The 10,672-nt window shown below is 35.9% G+C and overlaps 2 protein-coding genes across 2 annotated transcripts; both read left to right on the top strand.

Moving 5' to 3' along the window:
• Positions 1 to 2,606: 2,606 nt before the first annotated feature.
• Cbr-crn-6 lies at positions 2,607 to 4,989 on the top strand (the record flags this gene model as incomplete). Its single annotated transcript, XM_002641718.2, has 8 exons — positions 2,607 to 2,701; positions 3,416 to 3,518; positions 3,566 to 3,878; positions 3,930 to 4,039; positions 4,091 to 4,178; positions 4,223 to 4,344; positions 4,394 to 4,537; positions 4,822 to 4,989. The coding sequence occupies 8 exons, from the start codon at positions 2,607 to 2,609 to the stop codon at positions 4,987 to 4,989; spliced, it is 1,143 nt and encodes a 380-aa protein (XP_002641764.2).
• Positions 4,990 to 7,750: 2,761 nt separating this feature from the next.
• On the top strand, positions 7,751 to 8,006 carry CBG09802 (the record flags this gene model as incomplete). Its single annotated transcript, XM_002641717.2, has 2 exons — positions 7,751 to 7,820; positions 7,864 to 8,006. 2 exons carry the CDS (start codon positions 7,751 to 7,753, stop codon positions 8,004 to 8,006), a joined length of 213 nt encoding a protein of 70 aa, XP_002641763.2.
• Between the last annotated feature and the right edge of the window lie 2,666 nt (positions 8,007 to 10,672).

Below are 10,672 nucleotides of genomic sequence, written 5' to 3'. Positions count from 1 at the left end.
TTGCAACAGCGAGTAATAGGAGTATAGAGGTACCAATGTAGAATGCCACGCGGGACTTTGAGCGACCGGGATTTTCAACCCATGATGCACCATGTTTTAGAAGCTATATTGGTTTATTGAACGATCTAGAATGATACAATAGAGGGGCTTTTATACTGGTTACATGATAAAGAATTTAATAAAAGAAAGTGATTGCGGGGGATGCAATGCACATTCCCCGGTGAATCACCATCAGAAGAGTGCGATTTAGCACACTCCCGGCTTTAGAGAAAAAAAAGACACAACGAAATTTAAAATTAGTTGTCCATTGGTCCAATTGACACTGTAGAACTTGAGTGACTACGTCTTCGGCGTCCACCGCCTCTTGTAGTACTGTTCTGCGTCACGTCGTTAGTGTCTTTTCTCGTATCGTCTTGGCGAGCGTTCGAAGGTGTGACATCTACGGGGTCCATGATTCTACTGCATACGTCTCGTAATGTCGTTAACGTCTCGTCTTTGTGATCTAACACCTCGGTGGTCTAGCATGAAAGATCAAAATCTCTCGTTGGAGAGAGGCTCCGGGCGAGAAAAGCGTCCTCGTCGGTCCACTTTTGAATGTGTTTTAGAAGCTATATTGGTTTATTGAACGATCTAGAATGATACAATAGAGGGGCTTTTATACTGGTTACATGATAAAGAATTTAATAAAAGAAAGTGATTGCGGGGGATGCAATGCACATTCCCCCGTGAATCACCATCAGAAGAGTGCGATTTAGCACACTCCCGGCTTTAGAGAAAAAAAAGACACAACGAAATTTAAAATTAGTTGTCCATTGGTCCAATTGACACTGTAGAACTTGAGTGACTACGTCTTCGGCGTCCACTCGCCTCTTGTAGTACTGTTCTGCGTCACGTCGTTAGTGTCTTTTCTCGTATCGTCTTGGCGAGCGTTCGAAGGTGTGACATGATTCTACTGCATACGTCTCGTAATGTCGTTAACGTCGCGTCTTTGTGATCTAACACCTCGGTGGTCTAGCATGAAAGATCAAAATCTCTCGTTGGAGAGAGTCTCCGGGCGGGAAAAGCGTCCTCGTCGGTCCACTTTTGATTGGAGCAAGAAGTTAAGTTCTTCTTCGTTGTTGCTTATCATAAAAATAAGACTTACGGTTTGAACAATCCATATTGTTCGGAGGTAAGCTGCAAGCTCGGGTGCAACTGATATCTGATGTGCTACGAGCGCTGTCTTATAGCTTTCTTGTCCTCGTTCAGATGCGTCAAATGTGATCGTCCTCACCAAGTCCCGACCACTTCTTTCGAATGACTTGGACCTGCTAATCCTGTGTCCACCAGCTCCCCAAGTCTCAAGTATGCCAATGACTTTGTTGACTAAATCAGGAGCTGCCAATCATGTCTGGTACTGCATGCCGCTTGCGATACAGTAGTGAATATTGCACACACAACGAATGGGGTAATTATGAAGGATGGAACAGTTGACAAAGAAAAACAAAAAGAAGACGAAGAAGAAGACTACCAAGGAGACTTCTGGATCTGCTTCCAGTGGTGTTTAATACTTGTTATTTCTTTTTTTTCAAACTTTATTCAGAAGTGAGCAATAAATGCAGAGTTGTTTTTTTTTGTGTACATTTTTCTGCTAATTAAATCTAGGGAGCTGAAACAGAGACCAGTCAAGTTTGAGCAATTTTTCTGTGCTCCTATGAAAGATACCAAAAATGTGCCAACCGATAACAATAACGTATTTTTCAGTAGGTTTTGACCGTTTTCAGGAGTCTGAAGCTCGGCTGTTAAGCTTCTGATCACTTTGAAAATTTTAGATGGTGTGAAACAGACCTAGATGAAAAACTTCGCATTCAAAGCATTTTTTGAAGATTCCTATTTTTTAGGAATTTGCCGATTTTTGAAGGACACCTGTTTTTCACATTTTTAGTACAAAAAAGGGCCGGAAGGAGGTGTCTCTCAGAAATCGGCAAATAGCTGGAAAACTACGCTTAAAAAAATATTCTGCAAATGCAACGTTTTAAAGCTAGGTGCGTTTTACACACTCCGAAATTCCTAAAGTGATCGAAAGCTTGACAACCGAGTTCCAGACTATTGAAAATGGTATTTCCACTAGTTCTTTTGAGAGTTTTTCATTAACCGTACTACATAATTAAAGTTTCTTTTCCATTTTTTCAGGTGTATGCAAATCATCAAGTATTCTGTATTTTTTCTGCAGGTCATCCTTTCCGCGTCTTTTCTGTCTCACCCCTCCCTTCTGCAACAAACATCATTGTCTTGTTTGATCGTTGCTGGAGCATTTTTTTGATGACGACACCAGTCACATTGTCCAAGAAAATTGATAAGACAACATAAACGATAGGGGTGTTATTGCAATGATACACGAAGATAAGATCAACCAAACAGCGGTTACATTTCATTCTCCAAAAGAAGATCAAACTGCTCAACTATCTTCTCGACATAAATGCTCTGTGTCACACTCTAAACTCTAGAATAATCGTCTTAAATCAGTTCTCATTCACACCTTCTCGTTTCTCTATTAATACTTCTTTCGCGTTCTTCAAATCGTCGTCTTTTGTCGCCTTTTTTGAGTTTTGTAACCTTTTTTGCAGATGATTCGACCACTTATCCTACTAACTTCTCTTTTACTTGGAGTAACGAACGCGGCGATTCAATGTAAGGATAACAACGGGAATAATGTGGATTGGTGAGTTTTGGAAGTTTTTTTCTTTATTTCTTCTGAAATGTCATCTGAATATGATTTTGGTATTGAGACTGTCCAAAAAATATGATATGAATTGAAAAGCAGTACTTGAGACTTTAAATAAACCAAAAAAACATTAGCAACAGGTATCTGCTCTAATAGAATTCTACACTACACTTGTTTTGAGCCTAATTATCTCGGTTCCTATGAGAGATATTAAACATTTGTTAACTGATAAAATATTACTGATATTTTGGTAAATAGTTGGTTCATTGACAAGTTTTTGATATCTTTCACAGGAATCGAGATAAAAGAGCTGAAAGGAAACTTATAGGGGCTTCTATTTGAACAAATGCGATAGGTAATATTCGTCCAAAACCTATAGATAAAAAATTTGGAGTCATTATTTGACGGAACGAGATTAAATTTTCAATGGAAAAGTGTGCTAAGCTTGTAAGGATTTTTAATCAATAATTACGAGGTTAATGTCTCACAATTTCCCAACTTTTTCAAAAATTTTACCGCATTTTTTTGCCCATTTCAAGTCGCTGACACATTTCACACTTTCACTTTTTAATACTCAAAATCATTAAAAATTTGTAGTTTTAACTTTGTTTGCTCAACTGGGAGTACTTAAAATTGTGAAAGCTTTCTATTAATCTGCAATAAGATACTTTGAAATTCCAAAAAATAAATTGTTTCAACTTACTTTTTAAGGTTTGTTTTCTACAAACTCCCACATCTTTGGGATCACCCAACCAACTTCCCGATTTCCAATGGAACCGGATTCATGTATTTTGATGTGAACAACAAGAACTGGGTCAGTTTTTTCCAATGAGAAAAATTTTGGAATTTCTCGATTTTCAGAAGTTGATGCCTCAAGGAATGGACGTGCAGAACAACGCGATATACTACACTCTTCAACAGTATTACACATCGAATAAAACAAAAACTTTCCAGTATTTATACAATGACGAATGGCCAGATAGTACCACCTGGAGTAATAGTTCTGGACACGCCAAAGGTGTTACTGTATTCGATCAGTACACTGGATTCTGGATGCTTCATAGTATTCCAAAGTTTCCAAGCATCAATCAGTTCAATTTCCCATCAAATGCTCATTGGTATGGACAAATGGGAATTTGTGTATCTTTGAATTATGCGTCGTTGTCTGACGTTGGTGAGTGATGTCCAAATTTTGAATGAATTCTAACATCTTCTGAATTTCCAGCCAATCAATTGTTCTACTACAACACATTCACCTATGTATTCAACTTGCCACAAACTTTTGCCGCCGATTTTCCAGTTTTGAGTCAATTGCAAAATGGACTTTATAATAAGGTACGATCCGGACGCAAAGACATACATTTCATACAAGAACTCCAATTTCAGAATCCTCCACTCACCTCGATTCGTGTTATCAAATCACTCGGTGGTCAAAACTTCAAGCACTTTGCCAAGACTGGAGAATGGGGAAAAGGTAGCAACTGATTTTTAGAAATTGCTCTAAAATTTTCAATTTAGATCTCTACAACGATCTCGTTGGACCTGAACTTAAATCTTCTATCAAAGTTGAAACATGGAATCATCAAAGTGGAGACGAAGTCAACCTTCCATCCATGTGCGATCCAAATCATCAGCAATCGGTTAGTTTCTAGAAATTTCAAGATTCATATTCTCAATGTTTGATTCCAGACAATGAGTGCAAAGTACATTCGTTTGCCGTTTGGAGTCAATTACACAAGTTATGAGGATCATTCGAAATTTGTGGTTGCGTACAGTGAGAACCCATCAAAGCCATCGTTCCCATACGTTTGTATCGGAGATATTAATAGACAGGTTGGTCAGGAAATTAAAGTTTTTATTAAAGGAGGGAAGACAGGAGATGTTTCGGTTTTTCTGGGTTACGGCATGCATTCTGACGTGACGGTGTACAGTGTTTAGTGTTCACACAGGGCGTTGCTATCGTGCTGCTTCAGCTTACGTCCCTGTAGCTCAGCTGGTAGCGGCACGGCACCACCTCTAGAGTTCTGTCCACAAGTTAAACTCTTCGAGAGGTGTATATGAACCGAATTTCGAGACAATTACTTTTTGATGTCCCCCACATTTAGTTTTATTTTCAGACGCATCAACTTCACCGTGGTGGTGGCACAATGTGCATTTACGACCAGGACACCTATCAACAATACGCCAACGTTATCGCCGAAGTCGTTCCTTGTAGCAGGGCTACTGTAGAAAAGGTAGATGCATCGAAGACGAACAGATACTCAAGACACGTGTATGATAATTGATATCTATCTGTTTCCTTTCTGTAATTTTCTCTAGCAACCTGTTGGAAAATTGGGTTATTGAGCAGTGGGAGGAATTTTTAAAAAAAAGTTTATTGAAGACACCTTCAGAAGTTTATATATAGTTTTTTTTTCCGGTATAGATTTTGAAGTGTCTTTTTAGAATAAGAAAAATTCTCAGTTCGCACTAATATCAAACTATTATAGAAATTGAAATTTAAGCAAGCCCCACCACAGATTTTTTTTTCAAAGGCTCACAATGCTCTTTTTAACCAAATTCGATTTCAGGTTGCTCTCATCTTCCTCATTATTGCAATTTTCAATTACTTTGTTTAATAAAACGACTATTTTTTGAAAAATAAAGTATCACAAGTTAGTGAATATTTTCAGCAAATTCAAAGCTGAACTTATAGAAAATTTAAGTCAATTTATCAAAAATTGGACTATTTCTAAAACATTTTTGAGCGCTGAAGTCGCCTCTGGCCTAGAAGTGCTCATCAGATGGCCACCCAGATTTCATCAAAATCTTGTAAAAAGATTAAAGTTCAGCGCAGAAAAAAGAGAAAAGAGCATGAGTGAAGTGTCTCCCACAAGTATCATGTCAAACATTGTCTCTTTTATTTGCTGCAAAACATTTTTTTTCTACTTTCTCTTTTCTTTTTGTTTCTAAATCTACTCATCTCTCCCCGACCGAAAATCTTACTCATCATATCCCAATCATTTTAAGTGATCATTATTCCTTATCACTTTTTCAAATCTCCATTATTCTGAATTCGAGAAGAAGAACCCAATAAAAATATATTGGGGTGTGAAAGCCAATAAAAAGTTTTCAACTGTCACAGGATGAAAAGAAAAGAGATCTACGGGGGATTTTTGCTCCACTATTCACATTATATGTTCTTCTTTTCTCACCTGTTTCTGCTCTTCACTTTTTGATTTTTGTTTAGTGAATCTTGTGTTCAGACTCCGTGGGTTTCGGTAGTAATAAGATTCTGGAATCTGAAAATTACCATAAAATCTGATAGAGTCCCACCCAAAACCGTCAACTTTGAGCTCATATATTTCATTTTCTGTAACAGTTATCAAAAAATGGTCAACTGATAAAACTTTTATCATGATATCAGTGATGTTTTTGTTTTAATTATCTTCAAAAAAGTTGTTTCGAAAACTGTATTTTTAGAAATAACAGATTAACTTTAAAAAACACCCACCTTAAACTTGAGCTCAATTATCTCAGCTCCTATAAAAGATATCAAGAATTTGTCAACTGATGAAGTCTTTATCATAATATCAAAACTTTCAATCAGTTGACCACTTTTTGATATCTCTTACAGGAGCCGAGATGAGGGGATTGAAAACCCCTAGTCAGATCTTTTAGCTTTATTCCTGAATATTTCGAATTCGATCTCTAAGGTTGGCCAAATTTCACATGTTCCTATCCTGCGTTTCATTTTCTTAATTCTGTGATTTGTAATCTAATTATTCTGATTTTTCTGAAAAAAAAATTGATTAAAATCCTGTTTTTCAACTGTTTCACTGCTGCAAAATCTCGTCATTTTTCCATGTGATTTGTTTTTTTTTTCTGATTTGCTAATGATTTTTGAAATTAAAAAGTTCTAATCTAAAACTTCACCTGTTCGCTTTCTCATGACTTCCCCCCCCCCCTTTAAAAGATCCCTGTTTTTGTAGCTATTTCCCAGAATTCACAATTCCGTTGCATCCAAATTTTCGACTTTTCAAAAACCATCGATGCATGAAAAACAAAAAAAGATCATAGAATCCGCAGATTACTGTAGTCAGTCTTCCGTGAATTCTCCAGAATATTTTTATGAATCCCAAAAAAAAACGGAAAGAAAATAATGAAATAATGAACTTGAATGCGCGAGCTTTGATTTGGTTGAGTGACCAGAAGGGCTCTCAGCTCTTATTGTTCTATTTTTCGAGACCAAAAAAACATGTTTAGGACCCTGACCTCTAAATTCGTCCGTCCCCACAGCTAATTATTTCAATCTGATATTCGATAGTTTAGAATTTCTTTGCAGAATATGGGGTGTGTAAAAACACGAATCGAATTTCAGTTTTCAAAAAACAAATAGGGCTCTGTAAAGTGGATTTTACAGCAAAATGGCTTCATTTTTATGTACTGGAGAAAATGTTAAAAATTATTAAGAATATCCTGTTGTCAAGGGGCAGGAGGAAAACACCTTACTTCGCTCTAATTGGCTCAATCAAACTGTCAAGTTCAAGCTCAACTATCTCGATTCCTGTGAAAGACTAACTAGTAAATTGTTGCTGATATCCTGATAAACATTTTACTAGTTAACCACTTTTTGATATCTTTCAAAAGAAGTGAGATATATAGGCTCAAAGTGGACGATCCGGGTGTCGTTCTATTAGAGGTTTTACGGTAACTGATAAAATATTGCAGATATTATGATAAAAAATTATCAGTTGACAAACTTTTGATATCTGTCACAAAAATCGAGACAATTGAGTTCAAAGTTAGCTGAAAAGGGAGTGGTAGAAAAATTTCACCATTTCTGTCTTTGAACTTCGCTAAGAAAATTTTTTTGAAAGAATTTTGTGATTTCATAGTTTCTAATTATTTCATGATAGATATGGTTTCCCAGTATATGGTTTACGATTTTCAGATAATTAAGGGAAATAATTCAAAAATTTTCAATCTTTTAAAATTTTTGAATGATTGAGACCAAAATGTGACAAAGGCCTTATCTATATAAGTAACAAAAAATTTAAAAATGCTATGAAAAAAATTTTGTGCCAAATTTTCAACCAATTCATCTTCGTTCTTCTTTTGTCACTATTTTTTGGGTAAAACCCTAAGCTTTTCCATTTTTATACTTGATTATGATGGATCACTCGATATTTTTGTATCTTTTTCTTTTCCAAGAAATCTTCCACCAAAATTGCATGTTTTCTTCGAACTTCTAGATTTTCCTGTTTTGAAATATTGCATATTTTTTATTTTTGTTCCTTCAAGTATTTCTTCTTATAAATAGTTTTTTTTCATGGAAGAAGCATAAGTGTTTTCTTTCTTTTCAAAAAATATTGGTTCTCTCGAATGTTCTTTAAACTTTTTTTTTCAAAAAAGATCAATGAATCGTTCCTGAAAAATTACCTATTCAAGAATGATATCACCTGAAAGAATACCCATAAATTTTGATGATATATGCTGTTCTGCTCCAATGAAAAAGAACGGAGAACTTCAAAAAACATAACTCATTTTTTTAAGAGCTGAATTATGAAGGTATTCAAAATGAAGAAGAACACATTAAGTCTACAAGATCACGAAGAATTTTTCCTTCTTTTTTGTACCCGAACTGCAATGTTCCCGACGTATCTTCTTAATCTCCACACCTAAAAGAAAAAAAAACGTTCAATGATTCCGAAAATCCGTTTCTTCATATATTTCCCAAATCTCTTTAGTAACCCAAAAAAAACTCAAAGAAGTCTCAAAAACTGAATTTTCCCGTATGCATCACCACCCTGAATGGTCCTTTTCTCGAATAGCACAAAAGGAATCTCCGAGTGAGAAAAACGGAGAGAGCCTGCTGATGAATAAGTGTGCTCATTCCTTTTCATTTGAACTTTTGGTTAGGGAATCTTTTTTTCGTTTCTAACTTTTTAGATACAGAATAAAATAGGAGGAAACCAGTATTTGATTTTTGTCATGTTCGAATGACTATTCGAATTATTTTTTAGAAAATTAGACGAAATTTCGAAATTCTTTTCGATCGATGTCGAAAATCACACACTCCGGTTTCATAATATTATGAGGAATATACTGACCTAGCTTCCTTAAATTGATTTTTCTCGGCCACCGTAGTTGGTGGCCCAGAAATTATCTACCATGCACATGACATGTTCTATTCGTGGCGTAACTTTCACGAGTTGAGTTTTCTAGGGCAGCATGGTAGGGCCTAAACAACACACCAGGCATATCAGGCCATTACTATGACATTCACCATGGTGGCCTAGAAAAATAAACGAATCAAGCAAACGTTAAACCACCAAACAGCCTACAACACACTGAGCCTATTTTAGTGGTTCGAACAAAAATTGGCGAATGATTGGTGGAAAATATGTAAATTTTCAAAATTTTCAGTCAATTTCCAACTTCAAGTACAGTTACACAAACGAACGAATCTTTTCACCATCTTTATTGGAACTTTGTCATTTTTTACAACTTTGAAATTCCCTTTCGAACTAGGGAAAGGGCGGAAAACCCCAAATTCGTTGAAATTATCCCTGGCCTTCAACTCTCTCAATTTGTGCTAGATCATTTCTTTTGAAAAGCAAAAATGGTTTTCCTTAATCAGATATGCTTTTTCCGAATTTTCCATGTTCCCTTTTTGTAGATTACTTTTCTGTTAGAAAAATGCCTTCTCTCCTGAAACCCATTTTCCCATCATCTTTCGAACATTCACCTCCATTTCTATGTATATTCTAAACCTGACATTTGTTATCCTAATCCAAAATGATTGATCTCTGAGCGCTCTCCAAACAACATTCTTCCTGTCGTCGACACCTTGGACTCATGAGTTCAATCCAGACATCTTTTTAGTCCCTCTTTTTAACGCTCAGGCTCTTATATCCAATTTTGTGTTTTTCTGATCTTTCTTTAATTAGAAAGTCCAGTTTGAAATCAAAAAAGTTTTTTTTCAGTTATAAGAACTTCAGATTTCCGGCTAAAATTATATGACGCGCTCTGAAACTTTTCAAAACCTTGTGCTGCTCTTTTTTGATTTTATTCAAAACGCTTCGGTGAATGAAACTCTTTTCCCGAACAACAAAAGCGAATTCCGATTCAATTTTCTGTGGACAACACAACAAAAAACCGACAAGAAGAGCATGTTTCTGTTGTGTTGCATTTGACATGTGAGCACAAGAAACTGTGAACTCTTTGCATAGTTTTTTTTTTCATCTGAATTCCTTTCAGAGAGCTCTCAGCTCTAGTTAGTCAGATGTCCCAAGGTAGTCTATTCCATTAAAATTTTAAGAATATCACATTTCAATTTATAAATAAAATAGAGAGATTCTCGAGAAAAAAAACATGTTTTCGGGGGTATCAATAGGCCCCTCCGGATGTTTTGAATCCTACGTATTCCGTTTTAGATGAAATCATTTTGTTCAAAAGAGTAGAACGTTTGTATGTTTTTATCCTTGACTGACTGACCGATGAATCTGAAATTGTGTCCAGGCGTTTTTAATTCAGATATCTTTTCTCTGATAGTTTCTAGATATTGAGATTCTGAGAAGTTCAAATTCGACAATTCTTGAATTCCGTAGGATTATGACTATGAGACCCATGTTAGTAATTTTTGGCTTGGAGAATTTGTGCTTTGAAGATTGTTTTGAAATTTTAAGACATTGTTAAAGGTGGTGTGCGGTGAAACATTGTATTGCTTCATTTTGTGCAGAAATCCATGTAGATTCCCATAAAAATAAAGAAAAAGTTCAAAAAAAATCCCTTCCTTGAGAAAAACGGCATCGAAAAGTCAAAGTTGTATCTGGTGGCCTAGCAGCCAGGTGAGAGTTTTCTAGGCCAACTGCCGTTAAAAGCGCGCGAAATTCGATTTTTTATTGGTTTTCAGTGTTTTCTCTGATTTTTGTCAGGTTTTTTCATACACCTGGGAGGAAATTAGAATTCCACCACAGTGGCGAT

This window comes from Caenorhabditis briggsae (genome assembly GCF_000004555.2).
Source record: "Caenorhabditis briggsae complete genome, chrIII, whole genome shotgun sequence".
NCBI lineage: Eukaryota > Metazoa > Nematoda > Chromadorea > Rhabditida > Rhabditidae > Caenorhabditis > Caenorhabditis briggsae.
The sequence above is the reverse complement of the archived record's forward strand: the minus strand, read 5'-3'. Positions and strand labels throughout refer to the sequence as shown.